Source organism: Gymnogyps californianus, chromosome 18, assembly GCF_018139145.2.
Source record: "Gymnogyps californianus isolate 813 chromosome 18, ASM1813914v2, whole genome shotgun sequence".
NCBI lineage: Eukaryota > Metazoa > Chordata > Aves > Accipitriformes > Cathartidae > Gymnogyps > Gymnogyps californianus.
Window position 1 is genome coordinate 7,309,726 of NC_059488.1, and position 24,017 is coordinate 7,333,742.

Here is a 24,017-nt window from a genome sequence, read left to right on the forward strand (position 1 = left end):
AAAAAATGGAAACATTGCCTGGACTGGCTCTGGATTTGGTGTGGGAGTAGAAAACCAAAGAAAATAAAATACCATCTTAATAAATGTGATCTGGTGGGTAGAGCAGGAAAATCTAGACCTCAGAGCTCCTGGGTTAGATTACCAGTCTGTCTGCTAAGAGGTGGGCTTGGATGGCCATTTCCCCAAGGGCGATGCTGCTTCTCCTTGGTGAAATGAAAGAGGAGTATCTACACAGGTACCTAAAAGACTCTGTGAGCATTTTCTGTTAGGGAGAATTATTTCTCTCTCCCTCCCGACTCTTGTAGTAGGAGGCTGCCTGTTAGCCAGCTGCTACGACAGACGGCTGCTTCACCGTGGTCCTGTGGGAAATGACCTGTATGTTGACATAGCAGCAGTGGTGCTGCTTGTCATACAGTTCTGTTGGGACTGCACCCAGCCACAGTATGCTAATTAAGGTTACTTATCTAGCAGGATATAGCCCTCTATGACCTGCCATTGTTCCTTTCTCACTAGTTATTCCTAGACATGGCTTACAGAGTCTTGGGAAAGTTGCTGCTGCCCGGCGCATGCCACCTCCTGCAAACTTGCCTAGCTTGAAGTCTGAGAACAAAGGAAACGACCCCAACATCATTATAGTACCCAAGGACGGTACAGGATGGGCAAACAAGCAGGATCAGCCAGACCAAAAGAGGTAGGTAGAATTACTCTTTGCTAAGTTTTGTCAGGCAAGCAGCAGTAGTTGTGCACTGCTGTGCTGTGTGTTGGACCTTACAGTGATCAGTTCTCTGTTGTCCATGCCAGTGTAGAGCCAATGTTAGCTTGATCTTTTAGCAACTGCTATATTGCTGGAGTTGTTTGTCTTCTTGCCTTCCTTCCCCTTTGATCTCACCTCTGCTGTCGCTCTTCAGTTCCAGTGTGACGGCTGCACAGCTGCAGGAGTCGCTGCCGCAGCAGGGTTTGCAGAAATCTGTCTCCAATTTACAGAAGCCGACACAGTCAATCAGTCAGGAGGTAGGTGCAAGCAGTCTCTGTGACTGCCACCCTGCTTCCCCTGTCCCCAGACAGCTTGAGGGTTTTCTTTAATTGTCTGTGTTGCCTTGCACAAGTAAGAGTCAGCAGACTGCAATTTACAGAACAGCTCCTGTATAATCAATTCTTGTAGAACTGACTCTCTTGACTCCAAGTTACTGTGCCCCAGGAATGCTGTGCTGCAGTTAGAGTGTAATTCTGTGCACGTTACCTCTGTCCCTTTCAAGTGTGTGCAGAAAGTCTAGCTTCAATCTAGAAAGAATGGCTGGAATGTGGGATGGCTGGTTAGCACTTCTAAACTATTTTACTGTGGGTCTAATTCAAGTGTCGCTTGGTGACAACAGATCCAGCTCTTGCTCCCAGCCTGATGAGACTTGATAAGAAGAGATCTGGTCATGTGGGAGAAGTAGCCAGTGTCAGGACCTGAAAAAGCTACTGGCAAGTAAGAAAGCTTCCCCAGAGAGCGCAGGGACCTGACCCCTCTGTGCTGCAGATTTCACACTGTTAGTTTAAAAAATTTTCCCAGCCCTTGAGGTTCAGGGAAATCAGGACAGGAGTTATGTTTTGAAGAGGAGAAGAGTGGTTAATGCATGAGAAAGTAGGGTAGCCTTCAAGCTGAGGTGTAGCATGGAACAAATCTAGAAGATTAAGAGGGACCATATGGGAAAATGCAACAGAACAAAGGGAAAGCTTGATTAGAGGGAGGAAAGCAAGAGGAATGGTTTGAGGAAATAGTTGAAGATGAGCAGAGGAGAGATGAGAGACAGAGCAGAGAAGATTTTTGCTGTAGCATCATAGTAAACTGGAGTGGGGAGCAGCTAACTTTAGCCCCAACAAGAAGCTGGGGAGACCTGTGGTATCCAGTGACATCTGGGTGATCTAGAGGTCTGAACCGTAGCAGGTGCCAGCCAGGAAATGAGGAAGAGTCATGAGACTTCACTGATCTGTGGGTGTTGGGGTTTTTTTTGTGTTTTGTTTTGTTTTCAGAGTACAAATTCAGTGCCAGGTGGACCAAAGTCATGGGCACAGCTGAATGGAAAGCCAGCAGGACAAGAAGGTGGTGAGTATGATAAACAGAAGTGGAGCTGGCTATGTGCCTGCTTCTCCCAGACAGGCATGAGATGGGGTAGACTCCATTTCTTCCTGCCCTCCCTGTCTAGACTGGTGTGGAATGGGACACAGCTGTCTTGGTTACAGTGCAGTGAGGCCATATGAGTCTTGTTTTCAATCTGTGTGGCGTGTTGTCTGGAATGATGCAACTGCATCTGTTCAGGTCTGCCAGTGCAAGACACAGCTTGAACAGAATGTGTCCCATCGCCATCTTGAACCAGAATGGTTCATGCACTTGGGAGGCAACAGGGAGTTCTGGGACGTGAAGGTTTTGAGGGAGAAGGGAAACATTTGCCCCCCTCATAAGCATCTTCCATCAGCCCAGAGCAAGTGTAATAAAGGTGCAGAAAACAGAGTGGAAGAGGGAAGGAATTGGTTTAGAAGACAAGAAGAAAGGAGAAGAGGAGACTGGAAATGTAGGCATCTCCATGGCTAGTAGCATGGGGAGCGTCACCTAATTAGGCAGTCAAAAGTGAGGCTGTAATGATAATACTCAGGGAGGCTGTACATAGCATCCTTGGTCCAAGGGTATTAGTGGGTGGAAGTGACATTGAAGCTGTTGCAGGATGCACTTGCTTACGCCTTGGCTGAGGCCTTTCTATTAAGTCTCCCTGAGTAACTGTGCTGCTAATGGCTTCTGCTTGACTGAGGATCCTGAAGCAGTGTTAACATAAATTGGGAGTTTAGTTGTCTTGAGATGCATCCATTTCCACACAGGAGGTGGTTTCCAGCTGCACTGAGTACTACCATTAAAATGATAGTGAGTATAACAGCTCAGTTCCACTGTTTTACTGTGAACAGACCTGGAACCATTCAGTTGTCGAGTGACATTGCAGAGAGATTTGAAAGAATTGAGACAGCTGCAGATTGCAGAAATGGAGGGGACAAACTTATCCTAAATTAAATGAGTCCCTCAATGGGAGGGTGTTTCTCAAAGGCTAAATGTTAAAGCAGAGACTTGTGCTTGCCTGAGGTTGGTGACCAGTGCAAAGACTGTGTCTTGTTTGGTCAATTAGTACTTTTTTGAGACTGTTGCTGTGTGGACCTCCTGTACAGTCGTTTTGAAATCTTGTCATCTAACAATGTTCTTAAGATTTTTTGAAAACTCATTCTAGGTCACACTTATCAATATAGAGTTCTCAACCCAAGAAAAGAGTTGCATATGTGGCTAAGAGCAGCTTAATTAGAAGGTAATTGAATCACAGAAGCATCAGAAATCTGGCTGAAAGGACTTCTTAGGCCATCCAATCCTCGCATCTCTTCTACAGTGGCATTGAACAATTGCTTTTCCTTCTAAGCTAATACAGCAGTTTCTAATATTACTGACAAAGAGGAAAGTCGTTTGCTTTTTGCTCCCTTTTAGGTATTACTGCTGTAAAATCTTTCTTGGAGGGCATATCCTGAAGAAATGTGGTCTAGTAAATTAATTATGGACTGCTCCATGCCTGTGTCTTCTGTGTAAGGGGCATTTGGAGGAAAAAAAGGTGCACCAAACTTCTATCAGTGTGATGCTGCCTAGGGTTAGAGTACAAATTGTTAATGCCTGCACATTGACAGTCATTACGCTGTGCACCCTTACCTGGGGGTGGAAGTCTCCCCTGAAAGACACTTACATTTTGTTAATATTCTGATTGCCATTCTAGTTCAGTAGAATAATGCAGTAGAAATCAGAACTCTCTGCACATCTCAGATATTTTGTGGTGTATTCAAGCAATATGCTTCTTGTGTATTCTCATCTGTCCGAAATATTTGAAGATGTGCAGCAGTTGCATCGTCTTCCCTGGAAATCTTCAGATGGGAGGTCTTGTGCAGTGTGCAAGTTCCAGAAAGTGAAAATTACTTAAAGAAGCCAATCCTTCTTGACTCTTTAGGGCAAGGAAGGATAAAGATAGATGAGATTCTTTTGTCAGGTCTTCAGTACTCATGGCTGACACTTCTAACATGGTAATTCTGAAATGCCCTTTTTAAAAAGAGCATTAGCCAAGTAACACCAAGAAACAGTTCTCAAAAAACCAACTTTTTTATTGTTTAGTAGTGCAATAATGCTGACAATTTCCTTTTATTCAGTGTTATCTTGCCAACAGGTTTAGGAGAATTGCTGTGTCTTGTTTTCCAGTCACTGGCAGATCTTTAGAATGGACAGAACGCTGTCATTCTAGGGTGGCTGATGACTCGGCAAGACAGTTTGCCAGTGGCTAGAAATGAGCCTGGCCTGATCTGTCCCGTGATCTGCATCTTAAAAATACTGCAGCAGGGAGGAGAGTGGGGTATAGCCTATAGCACTCAGTCCTTATCTGTGGTCTTTCACTGAGTATATTGCTAGAAATCTTAACAATAGACTTCCTTGGTAGAGTGAGATCTGAGCAGAAGGAGTCTGAATAGAAATGTCAAATACTTGATAACAGGGTATCATCTGTAAGCAATCTTGCAAAATTTGTATCTCTGCCTCAGTCTGAATTTTGTACTTTACAAAAATAATTGGAAGCTCGGAAAGTTCACTCTGACTTCGTTGAACATGAGAATTTAAATGAAGATCCCAAATTAAGAGTGTGGGAGTACTGGGTGAGGACATGTGTTGTTGTGTTGGTGACAGTGTCTGAGGGTGTTTTGGATGTGAGCTGAGGTGCTGGTATGATAGTAATTTGGGTTTAAATATGCTGGAGGCCCAGATTCTCAGGAAACGTGTTTCCAGGCTGATCTCATAAGGGAATTGAAAGAGTGGAAAGATCTTCTCTGAGTCCCACACTTATTTGTCTGACAGGTTCAAGGGCCTCAAGCCGACTGTTATCCTTCTCTCCCGAGGAATTTCCGACGCTGAAAGCAGCTGGCGAGCAGGACAAGGTTGGCAAAGAAAAGGGCGCCTTAGATCCGTCGTATGGGCCAGGACCAAGCCTCCGCCCCCAGAGTAAGTGAAAGATTGTGTCTTTCTGCCTTATCCCAGCCCATAACCCCATAGACTGTGTTTTGGGCAGGGGGATGCCAGTTCACAGTAGTATCAGATATTCCATCCTTACGTTTCCTTTTATCTTTTTATGAGCTCACATGTATCAAGCTGCTTAGCAAATGACCACAGATGCGCATGTAGTGCTGATGTTTGCTGGCTGAGTTCTGTGGTCCTGACAGCCAAGTATGGACTGTCATTTACTACACTGTTTAATAAGAATTGCTGTGTAATGTTGCAAAGCAGGCCCCTTCCCCCTGGGCTAGGGGAGTCACAAGTGAAATGAGTGGGTGGTGTAATGTGGCTTCTCTTGGAGTGTTTGTGCATGATCTAATTGGCCTTAATTTTGCAGAGTAAGGACTGTGGAGATGGGGAGCAGAGTTGATTGGAATTTAGGCTTATTGATAAATAAGGACACCACTGGTGCAGCAGTTACTTAGTAACGGCTGATGCTGCTGGTCTCTTAGGAAAATAAACACATTTGGAAATTTTCCTTGGTCCCTGATGTTTTTCTACATGCTTAGTGTAATTAGGGCTTGACCAGAGTATTTTGAGTTTTGAGACTTTCTGGCAGAGTGACTGTCTGCATTTACAAATGTTAACATAATTATTACCTCCTTTCCAGATGTCACCAGTTGGAGGGAGGGCGGTGGGAGGAACATAACCTCTGCCACATCTCTGACCGCCTCCCCTGCTGAGCTGGGCAGCAAGACCTCTAGCACTGGAGACGGAGCCCCCTCCTCAGTGAGTGCCAGCGATCCGAAGGAGCCGTCTCTCCGCCCAGCTCAGCCTGTCCGCAAAGGGGCTTCGCAGTTCATGGGAAATGTCTACCAACCACCTACGTACCATGACATGCTACCTGCTTTTGTAAGTTGCCCTCTCCCCACAGCTGTGTAATGTCCTTGCTTCTTATAATGTGTGTGTGGATTGAAGAAGTCAGCCGAGATATCTATTTTCTGGACTCTGAGTTGGTTCACAGGGCTTGTTCAGGGATCCTTCTCTTGATCTGTTTTTAGTTTCCCCTGTTGTGCATTTACCCTTTCATGCTAGCATAATGTAGCACAGCCTTGCTCGGCCCAAGGGAAAGTTGCTGCTTTCCCTCTAGAGCTGGAGAGGGTAACCATTAGCACATGGCCTGTTAGGCAGCCAGACGTGAAGTGTTTGTTTTTCCCTTTGTGCAGATGCAGCTACCATACTCATGTTGTAACCTAATCTGGGTAAGCCTTCCTGTGGCAAGGGGAAAAAACAGACTATTCTGCTTTGCCTTATTCCAGATGTGTCCACAACAGCCATCTGAGACCCCTGCATCGCTGGACCGAGGGTCTTTCCCCCTTCCTCAGCTTCGGCTTGAGCCCCGGGTACCTTTCAGACAATACCAGATGAATGACCAGGATGGGTAAGGCTTCCATGACTGTCCCACTTGAGAGGCAGGTTCAGGGTGTGACGTGAACCTTAAACTATGCAAGAATTTGGGCCCAGGATCCAGTTGCGTGGGTGAAGTTGCAGGCAGCCACAGAGGAAACCTGATTTTTACCCAAAGAAGCAGTGCTTTGCTCCAGCTACAGCAGCATCTGAAATGTTGCAGGACTGTAAGCACTGTGAGTCTGAAGAGCAGGTGGACGTGAGAAGTAGTTGGGTGTGATCCTGGACTGGAAGGATTGCAGATCTGATCTGTAAGCCTTAGAAGTGGGTACCAGGTAGACAAGGGAAAGAAACTTTGCTGGACAGGGAGAGAAGCTTGGAGCCATTGTATGTAAGTGCATGGTAGAAAAGGACTGATTCACTGTTACAAACTCAGCTCTGCATTCTTTTCTTTACTGTTTGCTGTTTCTAACCATTTCTTTGCATTTCCCTGTAGAAAAGAGAACAGGCTCAGCCTGTCTCGCCCAACACGTCCAGTTCGGCAGCAAGTAGAGAGGGCACCTCGGCCCACCATTATCAATGCAGAGAACCTAAAGGGGCTGGATGAACTAGACACTGATGCGGATGACGGATGGGCAGGTAAGGTGCTCCCATTCTCTAGCTTCAGGCAACAACTTAGGGGGTGAAGCAAAGTAGTTACTCCTCCCTGAAGCACGAAATAGCCAGGATATTCTGGTGGCTCTGTTTCACTGCCACAGAAGGAAGGAGGGGAAGGAAAAGACGGGCTCTGTAGCTGTGAAATTGCTGTTGGTGTAAATGATGACACAATGGATCCTTCTGATCCTTCCATCACACTGTACTCAAGGAACCGGATCTGAAGACTCCTAAAAGCTGAAAATGCCAAACAGCAGGAGGATAGTGGTATGGCTGCTGGGAAGAAGAGTTAGTCCTACCTTTTCAGTCATGGCGTTCAGTATCCAATTACACACAGTCTAGCTTGGTGGCTGTCTCCTCATTTGCAGCCCCCATTCCCAGACTGCTTGCTGCTCCTCTTCTGGGACCAGCCCAGCTGTTCAGCAGTGTGGGTCCATACTACTCGCATCATTTCCAGTACCTGTGGTGGACATTCGGCTTTCCAAGTACTTTATGCAAAGCCTGTGCATTCTCTGATTCAGTGCCAGAGAGGGCATAAGCTTTATCAGGACAAGGGGCCTGTTTCTTTCCTCTCATATATCCCTTCTCCAATCTTGCCTTTGTAGGCATTCATGATGAGGTGGATTACTCTGAGAAACTGAAGTTTAGTGAAGATGAGGAAGAGGAAGAAACTCTTAAAGATGGACGACAGAAGTGGTAAGAAGTGGCTGTATTCGCACCTACAGTTGTTTCAGTAAAAGTAAACAATACCAGGATCTTTTAATAACTTGTTCTAAATGTTGAGGCTTGATCCCCTGATTCGTACTGTGACTCTGTTGATTCCACTGGCCATTGTTTGAGTGGGCTTCAAGGATGTGCGTAGGTCTTGAAGCTGAGTGCCAGGATGGCAGGCTTTTTTCCTCCTCCCCTTTCTGTATCTCACCTTTCTCCTGCTGAACAATAGTGGTGTTAATCCTTATGCACCTTAGGAGGAAAAGCGCATTGCTTGTTCTGGTGTTTCTTTGTTTTTTCGATCTTTCCTTTCTGTTACAGTCAGTTGCCTTTGCCACTTGATAAGGCTGCAAGTGCTTTTTGAGGCAAGTAGCAAATGTAATAGCAAAGCTGTTTATATGACAGGAGCAGCTGGGATCCCAGAAGGCAGCGACAGTTGTCCCTGAGCTCTGCAGACAGTGCAGATGTCAAACACACCTTGGAGGAAGGAAAGAATTGGGGTGACTCAGCTGGCTTGTCCCGGTCAGTCCGGAAAGTGCAGGATTCACAGCAGCCTCCGAGGAAGCTGAATGGCTGGAGCTCTGCATCCGAGTATCAGGTAGGTTGAACTCATGTGAGCGGGCTTGTGCTACTGGATGCGACGCGTCACTGTCCTTAAGAGGCCAGTTTGACATTTTATTGAAAGCGAGATGCTGATGAATTTGTCAATGCTTTGTTTATATCCAGCTGGAGAGAAATCCATCTGCATAGCGCTCCCACTGGAGAAAAAAAATTGAAGCTGGTCCAGAGAAGTGGGGTTGTCAGACAGTGAGAAAATGGAGATACTGAACCAGATAGCAATAACTCCCCACCAAAAGGGGGATTTGTGTGCATGAGGATAGAGGGGAGGGAGTCAGGAGGGGATTTTCTCAGCTTGGGATGCAAAGCTCAACATACAGGAGATGTTTGGGCCATGCTTATTGAGGAATGTTTTTCCTTTGGCAGAAGCCCACACTGGGAAATATTCTCAGACAGCAGTCCCTCGAGGATAAAGAAGAAAAAGTGCCACTGAGACAGAAGTTTGTGCACTCTGAGATCTCGGAGGCTGTTGAGAGAGCCAGGAGGCGACGGGAGGAGGAGGAGCGACGAGCCAGGGAGGAGCGTCTGGCAGCCTGCGCTGCAAAGCTGAAGCAACTTGATCAGAAATGCAAACTGGCTCAGAAGAGTGGGGAGACCCAGAAACACACTGAGAATGACGACCTGCGACCCCCAAGCACAGAGAAAAATGCTGTGCAAGAGAATGGTCATGCTTTCCGTAGAGGTAAAGAAACATTGCTTGCCCCACCTTGTAAAAACTGCTTTTTTGTTATTGTGCCGATCTCTTACCTGAAGTGGGGGGGGGGGGAGAGTTCCTGGGAGGAAGCGTTCAGAGGGTACTTCAGTTGTACTTGAGAGATCAGCTGCTTCACATATTCTGCAGAGTGTTTTGGATTGGCGATGAAGGTTCATTTTAAAAAAAAAAAAAAATCTTATTAAAACAAGTGCAAACTTCTTTGGTTGCCTTTTATGCTCAGTCAGCTGTGCTAGCAGAGACCTTATTGGAACGGGCCTCTCAATCTTCTCATGATTGGATGATGATACTAAGAAAGTGCTCATGGGCCACAGATCAGAAAATCAGTTATTAGTAAGTGCTGACAGATTTAAGGAGTAACAGGAGAAATGGACTTTTTCCCCTAGTGCTTAAGTAGAAGGCTGATGGCAGAGGAGGATCTTGGAATTTATCACTAAAACAAGATGGACAAAGCCCTCTAGAGCTGTAAAGGCAAATCAGGGAGATTGTGTGAAGTGCTATATATGATTGTAATTAAGTTCAACCATGTAATGCAGTCAGGACACGCCCACACCCGTGTATGTTGTGGTGTGGTGGTGCACGCACAAGCCCTGTCATGAGCAGGGCTCATCAAGGCTTATTTCCTTCTCTGCAGCAACCCCTGAGTTTCACACACAGGATGTCTCTGTTGGCTATCTGGAAGAGGAGACTCCTGCCCCAGCAGCAGCAGCCCAGAGCAGCAGTGAGGAGGAGCTCAGAGAAGCTCCCTCCCCAGCACAGGAATTCAACAAATACCAGAAGTCTCTTCCCCCACGATTCCAGAGGCAGCAGCAGCAACAGCAGCAGGTAATAGGTGTGACACTCCCACCCCTCTTCCTTTGGGCCCCCACCAAACCGTTGTGGTTGATTGGTTCTCAACACCATCAGCACCAACTAACCAAGTGTCTTTTGGGCTGGGAGGTGATAAATGGGGGTTTTACCCTGGCCTTTTTCAGTACTTTAGATCACAGATATATACTGTCTGACTAGGGTAAAAGGCTCTATATAGCTTACCTGAATTTTACGCGCACCCTGTGATGCTGGAGCTGTTGTGGTTAGGGCTTTCTGTGGCTGGGGAGAGACGTGGGCAGGCCAGTTTTGTCACTTGCCTGGGAGAAAAGTAGACACTGCTGTCAGAAATGTTGACTTGTCTTGCACGTTGTCTGGATGTCTCCTGACAATGTGAAATCTTAGTACTATGTGGTTTGTAGCAGAGCTCTGGTTTGCAAATGTGTATATGCAGGAGAAGCTGGGGATGTTCCCCTTCCCACGTCCAAAGTCAAAAGAGCAGCAGTGGCTACCTTGGTACTTGCTGTAGGCCTGATCCAGTGAAGTCTCTAATGCCTTTGGCTGGCAGTGAACCTGGTGGACATCTGTTCTTATTCCCTGACACAAGATGAGAGCCACTGTTCTTCAGCACTGCTACGGTGACAGGGAGCTGAATATACAAGGGAAAGGAAAACCTTTGGGGATCAGCTGCTTCCATTTCATTTTGCACTTGCTGTGCCCTTACCCTGTTAGGTATGGGCAGCCATTTGCTTGCCAGGGCAAACTGTGCTTAGGTTGGCAGGTGGTTGGACTCCACTTCGGGGCTGAACGTGAGGGTTGTGAAGTGGCACACTTCTCTTTCCACCTCCTGCCTTTGCAGAGAGGTGGTCCTCTACGTCTGCTCTCATCTTCTACCTACCCAATTTTTTTTCTGTGAGGCTCTTTCAAATCAGTATTTTCTTTGCACCGTAAATATATTTGGTCTTAATTGTTTCATTGAAAAATCTCTTGTGGGGCTCTTGAGAGACCAGCCTGAACTGCTTTATATGTCTTTGCATCTTCCCCAGCCTTACAGTGCTGTATGTGCCATACATACTGTTCAGCTCTTCTTCCAGATGCAGTGAGTCTCCTTAGGGCAGCAGAGTCAAAGCAAGGGACAGAATTTCCATGCTTGAGATTGGCAATTAACTTTGCATTTTCATCATAGAATAGCCACTTGAAATGTGATATAATCAATGCTGCTGCAAACCTTAGTGAAGAGCTCACATTTGGCTTTTGCTTGGAAGCTCAGTAATTGCTCTTTTATGGATGTTCCCCTGTGCTTGTTACTGGGCGGTTGACATTTTCATGATTCAAATGTACAACAGCAAGCGCTGCTAATGTTACTCTTTAAAAGAGATGCTCTTAAACTAAAAATAATTGGATGTCTTTGCTGTCATGCTAATAATACCACAGGTCATTGCTGCTGGAAGAACATGAAATTTTCATTTTATTTTCTCTTATCCTCTGTGTTGTTAGTATATATGAGGCAGTTTGTATTTTGGCTGGCTTGTATTGCTGCTTTGGTAGCAATGGTTCCATGAAAAGAACAAAATAAAAAGTAGTGTTGGTATCATTAATGAAATATTTTCTCCAAGGTACTGAAGCACTAGATAACTCAGATATAATCTTTGCATTTATCTGAGCTTCTCTCTTGCTGTAATGATGTGTCAGGTTCAGATTTAAGGGTGTCTCTCTTGCTCTGCAGTAGGGGATTAGCTTTTTTTATAAACAGTTACAGTATCTGACACTGTAAGCTTAGTAAGAAAAGATGGTGGAACGTTTGACAGGTAAATAGACATATTTCATGTTAATTGGAGCTGTTTACCTTTTGAAAGCTTTCTTTGATACACAAAGCTCCCTTCAAATATAGATTCTTCTTGGACTTTTAGCAAAAGTTAAATGTCAGATCAGATTAGCATCATGACAATCCTCAGCTAAAGGAAGGTGGACTGGCCGCGTGGGAGATACGACACAACCCGAAGGTGTCAGCCCATCTCTGGAGGATGCACAGGAAATACTGTAAAATATTAATAGCTCTCTTAATTGAGTTTAGGTTGTTCTTATCTAATCTGTTCAGCTAACATGAGTAGAACTAATATATATGCACACTAAATAACTTATAATTGCATTTTCTCCAAAGAGCAACATCTTCTAAAGTATTTGGTTCCAATTAGGGAATTGTTTGACAGGAAGCTGTCCTGTATCTCATAGAAGCATTGAGAAAATGCAAATTCCAGTCTTGAAGCTGATCCCTTGCATTTGGCCATTGTAGTGTGGCCCATAGTGGTGTGAGATTCTGACTGCGCTTCTGGCTGCAACATATTCTGGCTGTTCTGGGTATTTAGAGAATAACAACAGCTGCCACGTTCCCACTGGGCAGTGAATTGCCCTTATCTGCTCTACCCTCCCATCTGATCTGTTTTTGAGCCTCTAACACATGGAATGTGTTTTCCTTTGGCTGGCCAGTTTGCAAGTGTGATTCCTGGCACCATGACCGTTCATATCAAACGGCCCATCCTTCTTCCCTGCAGGAGCAGCTGTACAAGATGCAGCACTGGCAGCAGCAGCAAGTCTATCCTCCCCCATCCCATTCCCATCCCCAACGGACGTTCTACCCGCCGCACCCCCAGATGCTTGGCTTTGATCCTCGCTGGATGATGATGCCCTCTTATATGGACCCTCGCATGGCCCAGAGTCGCACCCCCGTGGATTTCTACCCTTCAGCCCTTCACCCTTCAGGTAAGGTGTTTGCAGTGTTTCCCTTTATCATGGCTGCTGAGTTGGTCCATATCTGGAAAGTTGCTGTGCTTTACCCATCTTACCTCTGTCCAGACTTTGCCTTCTGGCTGGCTGGGATGCCTCTAGGGAGTTGGTTGCAATGAGAGCTGGTGAGGGAACAGAGGACGTTGGGAGGGAGGTTCTCACACCTGCCTGTCCATCATCCCCTGCACTGCAATGGGAGGTCTTCCCTGACAGCTTTGGAGCCTTAGCAGGTGTAAAAGCAGATCTTGCCCCTTGGAGGAGAAGGATCGGTTTGGGAGTTACTGTAATCATGTGAAATCTTAATAGACCCCCTTCAAGAAATGTGATGGAGAAACCCTGTAGTTCCTGAGCTGTGTGCTCCTAGCACCTTCCTACCGTGTTACTGATCTTCAGAGGTGTGAATATAGACATCAGGATGTATAAATTATTCCCTTGAGTTTGTGGTTTATTTTCACACACCTGCTTGCTTCCAAGCTGGTGATGGTGTGTAGTGTTCTGTGCAGGCTGGGCTCTGAAAGCTGTGCCACCTTCTGTATCACTCCAGGTGTATTTCCCAGCTGTGTATTTCCCAAGCACAGGCTCCCCTCTACCAGAAAGGTTTCCATGGCTGCAGTCACCCACTGCCCTGAAAGGAAGGGGAGTCAAGCTAGCTGTGGATTGTTAATTCTTCTTAGCTGTGAGATCCTAGTGTTAATGGTATGAACTCTGTCGTGACCAGGAATTATGAAGCCCATGATTCAGCAGGACTCCATCGGTGGGAGCAGCTGTCGGTCTGAAGATCAGAACTGTCAGGCAGGGCAGGCGGAAAGGAAAACTGCTCCATTGGACCCTGTGCCAGTGTGGGGCCAGGAGAGTTACGCATCTCTGCAGAGCAAAGGATACTCCCTGTCACATCAAAACCAGGCTGACAACATGACTATGGAGGGGCTGCATGCCAGGTGAGTGCAGAACTCCCCTGTCCTCACACGTGCTGTGATGGGAGGTGCTGCCATAAGTAATCTCCTACTGAAAAACAGGTGTAGAGTTGACCCAAAAGATATCTGTGAACAGGCCAAGGTACTGATCTGGTAGCACCCATACACTGTTGAGTGTTTATGTTGTGGAGGTGCTTACAGACTGGGCTATTCAGAGTTTTTCTGTCTGATGCCAGTCGAGGCTGACCAGCTTGGAGCCTGTTCAGTAGGAGAGATGCACTTGTCACCTACATGGGTAGGTACAGAAAACAATGAGTCAAAAGTTCTGATACTTTCTAGTTTGTCTCCTAATTCTTTGGGACTTTCTGAAACCAATTCCTTGTTTTCAGATCTCCACATATGTTGGAGGCTGAATCTCCCTTTATTTCTTAAGTTTGCTGCCCATCATAGGAACTGCTTTCTTTATCATCCATTGATTTGACAAACCAGGCAGTACAGCCTGGGGCCACAGCAGATCTGCCCAGCATTCAGGTATTTATAGGCTCATTGCCTCGTGATTTAGAACAAACCCCAATTTATTTATTTGTTTCCACCTCTTGTGCCCAGCCTGGGCCTTTGGAGACGTGCTGTGCTCTGCATTAGCTGACTTTCTTTTGTTTGTTGTTTGTTTCCTTCTCAGGAATGACAGTTACTCTGCTTCTCCTGGAAGGCCGGAGAGTCTGAGCACCCAGCGAGATCTCTTTGAGGAGAGAGGGGAGGAGTACTTGAATGCTTTTGACAAGAAGGCACAAGCAGACTTTGACAGCTGCCTGTCTTCTCAGAGGATAGGCCAAGATCTCTTGTTTCAGCATCAGGAGACTGTGCAGGAAACCTGTCCTGCTGGCAACCGCCATGCAAACTTGAGGTGTTCGCCCCTAGAGCCTGATTTTATCCAAGCAGAGAAGAAGCCTGAATATAATGGCTGGGATATCAGCCACCATCAGAAACCTGCAGAGACTGCAGCAGAAGTTGCTGAAGAAGTGCCCAGGGATGAGCAGCCATTCAGTGCTGACCCGTGGAAGAAAGAAGGAGCTAACACCAAACAGCCCACTGAAGAGACAACAGAGTGGGCTCCTGAGAACCGGAACACCAGTGGTCAGCAGCAGGAGCAAATGGGGAGGACGCGGCGATCAGGCCCGATTAAAAAACCAGTCCTGAAAGCCCTCAAGGTGGAAGAGAAGGAGAAGGAGATGGAGAAGGTTAAACTGGAGGGAGAGGACACCTCATGCTCACTGAAGGAGAAGGCAGCTGTTCAAAAAGTAGAAAATGAGTCGGATGATTCTGCAGCCTTACTGAACTCCACGCGTTACCTGCTGGATGACAAAGATTCTTCCCAAGCCAGCCTCACCCGAGAGGCTGAGAAGTCCCAAGAGGAAGAAGAGGAAGAGGAGGAGGAAGAGAAGCCAGAACGAACCTGGGAGAACAAACTATCCAGAGAGTCCGGTGATCTCCCTCCCACAAAAAGAAACAACTGGATCTTCATTGATGAGGAGCAAGCCTTTGGTGGGAGAGGTCAAGGGCGTGGGCGAGGGAGAGGCTTCAGAGAGTTCACTTTCAGAGGCCGAGGCACTGTTGTGGGCAGCCGGGGAGTCTATAACAACCAGCGGAGCAGCCGAGGGCGAGGGCTTCGGGAGTTCAACCAGCCAGAGGACTTCCCCAGAGGCAAGCCAAGGCGCCGGATTGCAAGCGAGACACACAGTGAAGGGTCAGAATACGAGGAGCTCCCCAAGCGTCGCCGGCAGAGGGGCTCGGAAAACAGCAATGAAGGCCCTGTGCTGGACAGGGAGGACAGTGATTTGAAAAAGGGAGACTTCAAAGAGTCTTGGAGGTCCAACAAAATCTATTCAGATGATCACAGTAGTCTGGATCCAAAGATGAGGGCTCCGAGAGCTTTTGGGAGATCGCTGCCGCCAAGACTGAGCAACTCTGGCTATGGGCGAAGGGGTTTCATGGGTAAGGAGCCCACCCAGTGGCAAGGCAGGAGTTCGGGAGCAGGGTGGCAGGAGTACAGCCACACCTCTCCATCGGACACTTTTGGGAGCAGGCAGCAGTCTGACAGGGGCTACATTCAGGATTCTTATAAACACGTGGATTCCTTCTCCAGCCGGGTTTTTGATGAGAGTCATCTGGATGACAAAAGGCACTTTTTCCAGGAGGATTACTCGGCGGATCAGGAGAACATAGAGAACAGGCCATTCAGGAGGCGGCGTCCCCCCCGCCAGGACAAGCCCCCGCGATTCAGGCGCCTCAGGCAAGAGAGGGAACTGGTCGGCCAGTGGAACCCTGAGGAGGGAGGCCCCAACCTGCTGCCCAGCCAGTGGCCTGGAAGACCCAAGCTGACCACCGCAGAGAAGAGCAGCATCTCGGGCAGACGGTCTCCTGAGTTGTCCTACCAGAATTCATCGGACCATGCCAACGAGGAGTGGGAGACAGCATCTGAAAGCAGTGACTTCAGCGAGCGGCGGGAGAGGCGAGATGGAGTTTCAGAGAGCGAAGGCCAGCTGGAGGGTGGCCTCGGAAGTGGGAGCTTGGGAGAGAAGAGGGAGCTAGCGAAGCGAAGCTTCTCAAGCCAAAGGCCGCTTGTCGACAGGCAGAGCCGCAAGGCCGAGCCAGCAGGGTTTGCAGAGCAGTCTGTCAGGACTGGTGTAGGAGCAGCTTCCAGATATGAGAGCCAGCAGAACGGGACACTGATAAAAACCAAAAGGTAAAGCTGCATTCTCATGCACAGATATCTGTCATCTGATATGCAGATACTAGAGGAGTGGAGAAGGGCTGGACTGTGAGTGAGGAGCTGTTGGCTGTGTTTGTTTTCATCTAGTGCAGGTGACTTCCAGCACCATTTATCCAACCTTATGACATCCAAGGGTTTCATCATTGTCTGTTTTACAACTGGTTGATGCCTTTGCTTCCATGCTGGGAATCCAGGTTTATGGAAGTTGCTGAGACACTGTGAGCATGACATGCTGCTCTTCTTTACCTTAGTTTCGGGCCAAGATAGCTCTCCACTCTTGGACTGCCTCTTGCTAGAGTCATGAAAGATAATGAAGGAAATCCTGGTCCTTAACTCCAAACCTATTGTGTCCTTCCTCTCCTATCATGGGTCCCCAATGGAGTGTAGCAGAGCACAGAACTGAGGGTTGGGTTTTCCTGGGATAGGTTACTGTGAGCTGTGCAGGCTGAGCACCTGGATTCCCAGTAGTGTGATTGTGGCGTGAGCATAATATGTGATATTGCCAGCCATAGCTTTGCCTGAGCAAATATTTTCTTAGACCTTAGTGGAGACTGGTGATGAATGGCAAGCAGCGCTGTGTGTTCCTAGCCTGGTAGGAGGAGTTCCTTCTGAGAGTGTTTTAAGACAACTCTGACACTAGTGATTAAGTATTTCCTTGCAAGTGTCTTTGTGAAAAATCTGGTGATTGACAGGACGCTGGGTTAGGTGGGCCTTGGTCCTGGGCCAGTTCGACAGCTCCCTTGTTACCCTTTAACAGGAACAGGAGAAGAAAGAGTCTTGTGCAGCTGTGTTGTATTGGGTTTAAAGCACTGATAAATAAGCAACTTGTTCTTTGTTTTCTGTCCTCTTGTGACCCATCTCCCCCAACTCCTGGATGTAGTAACTAATAGTAGTTTATATGGGAATAAGGGAGAGGAGAGCTGATGTCCGGAAAGATGCATGCGGGTAGAAAGGGAAAGTAAGGGAAGGGGGAAGCTTTTTTTTTTCCCCTTCTTTAACCATGCCTCTCTTGTGACTTGAACGCTTGGGAATGATGCATGGATGGTGGTCAAATGGGCAAAAAAATTCTGGGAGAAACAAAATGCGAAAAAAATTTTTTTTTTTCCCCTCAATGTCATCAGCCTCTCCCCATCTCCCTTCCTCTCACCTGACACTTGCCAAGAAATGTGTGTTAATTGCAAAGAGGAGCAGGGGAGCTGTTAGAGCAGTGTCATAGGAGGGTAGGAGACACTGCAGAGAAGCACAGAGCCCTCCTCGTAGGGACAAGCTAGGGTATTAGCTTTGTTGTGGGGGCAGCGTGTTGGTTGACTCATGAGTACAGGTATTGTTCTGTTTACATCCCACTTCCCCAGAAACATCCTTGTAATGGACTGTGTGCTCAGAATTTAACGTCTGCTTCAGTTGAGCGAAGGCTGGGGAAGGATGAGGTGCAATTAGAAAACTGGTAAAATATAGCCCATATGTTTTCTTCTTGCTACTCTTACTCATCTTCTAGTGACGAATCTAATTCCTTTCCCTTCTTTCCTTGTAGGTCTCCAGAAGAAGGAGGGGGCCTTGGCAACACCAGTGGTGGGAGCAGCCACTCCATTTACAGCTTGGATAGGGCCTCCCATGCGAACTCAGAGAGTGCTGAGGGGCCAGGCAAAAAGCCGGAGAAGGAGCCCAAATCCACTGCACAAAGAGCAAGTGAGAAGGGGGAGGCCTTGTCACAGTTTGAACTGAGTTATGGAAGTGAGTGTCTGAATTAATTTGTTTCTTTAAAGGGATAACAAACTGTGGCTGACTTCAAGCCAGACTGATTCAATCCAGTGTAATTTTAAATATCAGGTTAGATTTTTTCCATTTATTTACACAAACAAGAGCATTCTAGTGTATCTAAATAGGGAAAACATGGAAGACAAAGATGGTTTTAAATTTTAAAACCAAACTTTCAGCCAGATCTGACAGTCTCTCTAATGTTTCTTCTATAGAAAGTTTGGGTTTAGGGAGACTATTTCCATGTTTCTGTCTAAGATGTTAAATTTGAAGTCCAAAATACCTTATGTAGTGCAAAGGAAGTTGAAAGAGCATCTAGGGTGGGGAATTTGAGTCTGAGCTCATGGCAGGGAGGCAAGAAATTAGTATCTGTGAAACCATTGGCATTAGGCCATGACTCAGCTTTTTGCCGTTTGTAGAACTGAGGTTTTACATCCAGAGGTGATGGATGTGTTTTTCAAAAGTACCTGTGCCTGCTTTGTTCTTGCTAATATTTAGAAAGGTGTGAGGTTTGTTTCAACTGATACTACATCTAAAGTTACCCGAGTTACCACATGGCTCACATTCCCAAGCTCTCCTAGCTGGGGCATGCTCATCTTGAGGCAGAGGAGAGCAAAGCCCTGCAGGATAAAGCAACTGGTAGATGTCAACAGACTACCATGGCTTAGTTTTCAAAGCTTAGCTGCAGTGCTGCTGGCTGAACTTGTTTGCCTGTAGCATGGATCCTATTTGGAATGCACTCTTTAAATTACTACAATTATAAAGTGCTATATGCATACACACATGCGCTATTTTTTTCCCCCCATGTATGTTTTGTTCAGATACCATCATCGATAATCGGGTGTCAAACACAGCAGAAGAGAATGAAGTAGGTTCTATGGCAGGTGAAGGCTTCATTGAGGTTCTGACTAAAAAACAGCGTCGTTTGCTGGAAGAGGAGCGAAGGAAGAAGGAACAGGCTGCTCAGGTGAGGAGTGGGAGGCAGAAAAAGCTTAACCTGATACATTGTTTGGACTGCAGTCAGAGGAACAGGGCCCCAAAAAGTGTTTGGATGAGCAGAAAAACATGCAGTTGGTCAAGGTAGTACAGATCCTGTATTAGGCCCCAGACACATATTTTGGCTCTGATGGGCAGGGGCCACTGGTCTGAAAAGGATGGTTAGAGTTCTGACTGTTTTTGTTTTCTAGCAGAATTGTTAATTTAGAGTTAAGGAGGGTTTTCTAAAGTAATCCTCATCCAAAGCAACTTGGCTCACTAAGCCAAGTGGGATATTGGGCAGTAGTGAGCAGTGGAGGACCTCTGCACTCCTGCTGTGTCAACAATGTGTTATTGCTAGAACAGGATGTGGTAGCTTCCTTGCCAGAGGTGTCATGTTTGTGTCTGGGCACCTGACCAGAAAGAAACTAACAAACTGGAAGAAGCTCTGACAATTTCGTGTTCATAATAGGGTAAAGGGGTAGATTTACAAGAAAAGATTGAAGACTGCAGTGTGGTTAGCTTAGTTAAGTAATGTTTAGGAGGGGGACATTTGTCTACATGTACTGGAAGACTGCAGATGCTAGGGGGATAAGAGAATATTTTGACATGAAAGGAGACTTCGTGAAATCTGGAGCACTAAATGCAAATTAAAAGCATCGTTGGGAAATGCTTCCTGACAAGGAGGGCTTGTGGTAGGTTCAGAGAGTCTTGCAAGCAAAGTTATAAAAGCCTGGTTGCTTGGCAGTTTTTAAATTAAGCTGAAGACAACGTGAATGTGCAGTGGGAAAGGTCTTGCAGTTGCAGAGATGTGCTTCTCTTTCTCTTCAGATCTTGGCTCTGTGAAAAAGCCATCTCTGTATTGTGAGATTATTAATTGATTGCGTCAGCTGGAGTAAATGAGGAGTTAAGCAGAGCAAGTCTGTTGTAGTGTGTTTTGCTTTGTATCCTAGCCCCCCACCTCCCTGAAAGAAAAAAAATCTCGTGCTGCTGAAGGCAGCTTTTTTCACTGCGTTGTTAGACTGGGGGAACCTCGCAGTTGCCACAGGGTCCGTTTTAAAAAAAAAAAAAAAAAAAAAAAAAAGGGGGGGGCAGGGCAGGAGTCAGAACTACTTTGTATGGTTCTGTTACATGAGTTGGGGGCTTTTCATATTGCAGCATTTAGAAAGCCAGGGTTTGAACTTGCCAGGAGCAGACTGTGTTAGCCCAGTGCAGTGGCAGGTCTTATGGCCTGTGCCTTTTCTCTCTCAGGCACCAGCTAAGGCCCGCGTCCTTCAGTCTCGCATTCCTCCTCGATTTGCTAAGAAGCAGAACAGCTTGTGCTTGGAGCAAAGTGATGTAACGGTTTCTGGAAACAGCCTGGGCACAGAGATCTGGGAGAGCAACAGCCCAGGTAAGTTCGGGTCTGTGTTCTGGAGGGGAGCTAGCAGACATCTGGAGTAGCATCTGTTCAAAGCTGTGCTGTTCAGCCATCCTACTCCTGTTGTTGACCATGTCAGTCTCCTGTTTATTTCTTGAGTCTTTGTGTAACATCAAGATCCTACTATATAGCATTTTCTAGCCTGTTGGACTGGATCTACTTCAGCCGTTTTCTTACTTTGCCTTCCTCTGTTTTCTTATCCTCTAGCACTGAATAACTAATGCCACCCTTGTTTCTATCTCTGCCCTTTCTTTCTCCTGTTGTTTTCACGTTCCCTAAGAAGTCCCTTCCCTGTTCTCTACCCTTACTCTCCATAGCCTGTAGTCGCTGTCCTGCGTCATGTCTCAGTTGATTGGGCAACACTAGCTTTCTGAGGTGGTGAAAATATCCTTTCTCATGTCTGGAAATGCAAAGTTAATAGTGTAACATGCATGGTGTACAACGTGTGCTCACAGTTGTGTTTCAAGCAGATGAACCCTGCCCTCTGTTCTCTTCCAGCTCTTTCCGTTCAGTCTCCTGGCAGTGATTCCTGGAGCAAGCCTGTAAATACCTTTAACGGTACTGAATCTAGCACCACTGAGGTAAGTGGCACCTAATGTGCCATTCAGGTATTGTGTGTATAAAATATTAATGCAGGTGGCTTATGCTTCTTATTGCTCCATCTGTGCTTAGCAACTCTCAGCTCTGCTTGTGCAATTTTAAACTGTCTCTTTGCAGTACTCATTTGAGCTTGATGCTGCTCAAATCTTGACCTAGAGGGCCAAGCGCTGCTTGGTGTTCCATGTGGGTATAAATCTGGAGTAACGGTCTGGTAGAGCTATTCTAGTGTTATGCTCCTAACTGGATGCAGAGTGTGGTCAAGGATGGTGGAATCCCATAGGTCATGTTTGTGTGCCTCATGCCTGTGAGCAGTGTGTAGCTGTAGCCTTAATGCAGGGAGGGCAGAGGAGGTTCCTGAATGCTTCACCTCTGGAGACCAGAGTTCAAATCTGGTTTGGGTCACAAGTGAAATGAGTTTGGCAATCTCAGCCTAGTTGCTATGTGGGACAAGTTTTCCTTATTCTAAAGCCATGGTCCAGTTGGTGCATTGGTTAACCTGTCTCAGGGTTACATAGAGCTGCAGCAGCAGCCAAGGGGTGCTGCAGGTCAGGCCCAGCTCCTTTGCAGTTAACCAAGAATGTGATTTGAAAAGGGGACATGGTCTTGCTGTTTTCTGGGATTTTTTTTTTTTTCCTCCTTTGTGGAGCTGGGTTGGAGTCCGGGGCTTTAACGCATTTCGTGCTTTGCATAGCAGGGTTTTAAAGGCAGCCAGGGGGATAGTGGCATTGACTTGAGCGCGGAGTCTCGGGAATCCTCCGCTACCTCCTCTCAGCGCAGTTCTCCATATGGCACCCTCAAACCAGAGGAGATGAATGGGGCTGGCCTGGTGGACCCAAAGCCTGACTGCCAGAAGGAGCAAGTGCAGAAGCAATCTGATAAAAAGGTAATCTGGATTTGCAGCCAAGGCAGAGCACATAGTGAGAGACTTTGTGAAGTGGTTGTGTTGTTCTTGATAGCATTTTTAAGGCTTGAGATTGGGTTATTCAGTCTTTGTGTCTCAGCCTCTCTGCTTTCCTGTTAAGGATTCAGATCAAGGCTCAGGACAGAACAAGGAACACAAGCCTGGACCAATCGGCAACGAACGCTCCCTGAAAAACAGAAAGGGTTCGGAGGGAACGGAACGGCTGGAAGGGAATATTCCCCCTGTTAACGGGGTGGAAATTCACGTGGATTCTGTACTTCCTGTGCCACCCATTGAATTTGGAGTAAATCCTAAAGTGAGGATTGAATTTAATTTTATCTTCTTGGTGATTTGAGCTTGTTGAGATATGAAAGGTGGTTTGAGGCAGAAGGATTATTTAGAGGAAGCTTCCAGCTGTCGATTTGCCTTAGATTTCATTACTGACACAAACCAGGTACTCAAGATGTCTTGGCAAACATGTAATACCCTCTTGGAAATGTTGTCCCAAGGACCAGCTGGGGTGGTAACAGAGGTGAGGGACAAAATTATGGCCATCTAAGCCTTTGTGTGCCTCTGGGGGTTGCCTGCTGCTGAGTGCTGAGAAGTGTCTTTTTGTTCTCTTCCAGCAAGGCTTACTGGAGGACAGTTGATAGTTTCTAGTGTCATGATTCAGGCTAAAGTTATTAACCATGAGAAGCAGATGGGTGGCCCTTGGACTTGGATTTGAATTTTGTGTGTGTTGCTTTTTCAGGACTCTGACTTCAGCTTGCCGCCTGGTTCTGCCTCTGGCACTGCAGCTAACCCTGTCACCAAATTGCAGGATGCCTTGGCCAGTAATGTAAGTATTTCTTTTTTTCTTTTGGCATTGATTCATTGGAGATACTCGTTAGTTAAACCTCAGGTGCTGCCAAAGAGAGCAAGCATATTTCTTTGCAGTTGACTTCACACTTAATGCTTAGGCAGCACACCTAACTAAAATCCATAATGGAAATCTGTGCCCTCGAGGTACCCTGATAAAATGAGCATCGCTAGCTCAGAAGCGATATAGGGAGCAACTCCATTATCATTGTGACCTGTGTAAAGCAAGAGGTGTTGCAGATCTCTGGGATCACCAGTCTCCTCCCCTGAGACACAAAAGAGCGCTGGTAATGGACATGATGCAGATAGTGGCATTTTTAGGCCCGGCTTGTCAGCTTTCTCAGAAGGTCTCATCTGCCACGGCAAGGCAGAGAACTGTAACTTGTTAGTCAGGCCCTTTTGGAGGTTTCCCAGCTTATTCCAGCCATCTGGGTATTTCATTATTATATGTGAAAGAGTGAGCACACTGAAAGCCCAGCTTGTAGCTCAGCTGTGGGCAGCAATGTGAGAAACTCACAAAGCTGCTTTTGAAATGTCTTCAAGTTTGTAGGCTGTTTGATTTTGGAGGTTTGTCTTAAAGGGTGTTTCTTTTCAGAAGTGCTCTTTCAGAAACAGGTTTTGTCTGAAATGTAGGTAGATTCCAAATGTGGGACAGGAGGGGGAACTCTTCTGCAAATTGAAGTTACTGGATCAAATTGATCTTTAAGCGGAAGCTCGTGTAACTTGACATAGAGGGTGTCATTGCACAGCAGAATGGATCATGGTTGAATGTGGTACTTAACTCCTGCAGTACCACTGAGGATTGAATCCTTTGAGGTGTAGTTACTAGAGCTGCCAGCTGAGGCTCTGCCAGCCTTGGTAGCTCATGACATTCTCATAAGAGTTTATAAAGTATTCACCGTTTACGAATCTCCCCTTAGGCAGGGTTAACGCAGTCCATTCCCATTCTGCGAAGAGATCATCACCTCCAGCGGTGCATTGGCCTGAACCCAATGTCCTTCCCCACTGCAGACCTTACTCTTAAGGTAAGCAAGCTGGCATGTGTGTTTGTCCTAGGTGTGCATACCATGTCTCCATGGCCAGAGTAGTGAGGATG

At 46.6% G+C, this 24,017-nt stretch overlaps 1 protein-coding gene across 1 annotated transcript in view; it reads left to right on the forward strand.

Annotated features, from left to right (window-relative positions):
* The window catches only part of PRRC2B (proline rich coiled-coil 2B), a 51,377-nt gene that overhangs the window by 14,758 nt on the left and 12,602 nt on the right, over positions 1-24,017 (forward strand). The window contains exons 3-24 of the mRNA XM_050908168.1: positions 514-691; positions 909-1,011; positions 2,017-2,089; positions 4,901-5,044; positions 5,706-5,947; positions 6,355-6,476; positions 6,939-7,081; positions 7,702-7,792; positions 8,213-8,405; positions 8,792-9,107; positions 9,772-9,962; positions 12,497-12,704; positions 13,447-13,666; positions 14,322-16,385; positions 17,944-18,143; positions 18,989-19,134; positions 20,394-20,535; positions 21,061-21,143; positions 21,854-22,045; positions 22,185-22,379; positions 22,815-22,901; positions 23,842-23,946. Of these exons, the coding sequence (XP_050764125.1) occupies positions 514-691; positions 909-1,011; positions 2,017-2,089; positions 4,901-5,044; positions 5,706-5,947; positions 6,355-6,476; positions 6,939-7,081; positions 7,702-7,792; positions 8,213-8,405; positions 8,792-9,107; positions 9,772-9,962; positions 12,497-12,704; positions 13,447-13,666; positions 14,322-16,385; positions 17,944-18,143; positions 18,989-19,134; positions 20,394-20,535; positions 21,061-21,143; positions 21,854-22,045; positions 22,185-22,379; positions 22,815-22,901; positions 23,842-23,946 (5,438 nt within the window). The remainder of the gene's footprint in view (positions 1-513; positions 692-908; positions 1,012-2,016; positions 2,090-4,900; positions 5,045-5,705; positions 5,948-6,354; positions 6,477-6,938; positions 7,082-7,701; positions 7,793-8,212; positions 8,406-8,791; positions 9,108-9,771; positions 9,963-12,496; positions 12,705-13,446; positions 13,667-14,321; positions 16,386-17,943; positions 18,144-18,988; positions 19,135-20,393; positions 20,536-21,060; positions 21,144-21,853; positions 22,046-22,184; positions 22,380-22,814; positions 22,902-23,841; positions 23,947-24,017) is intronic.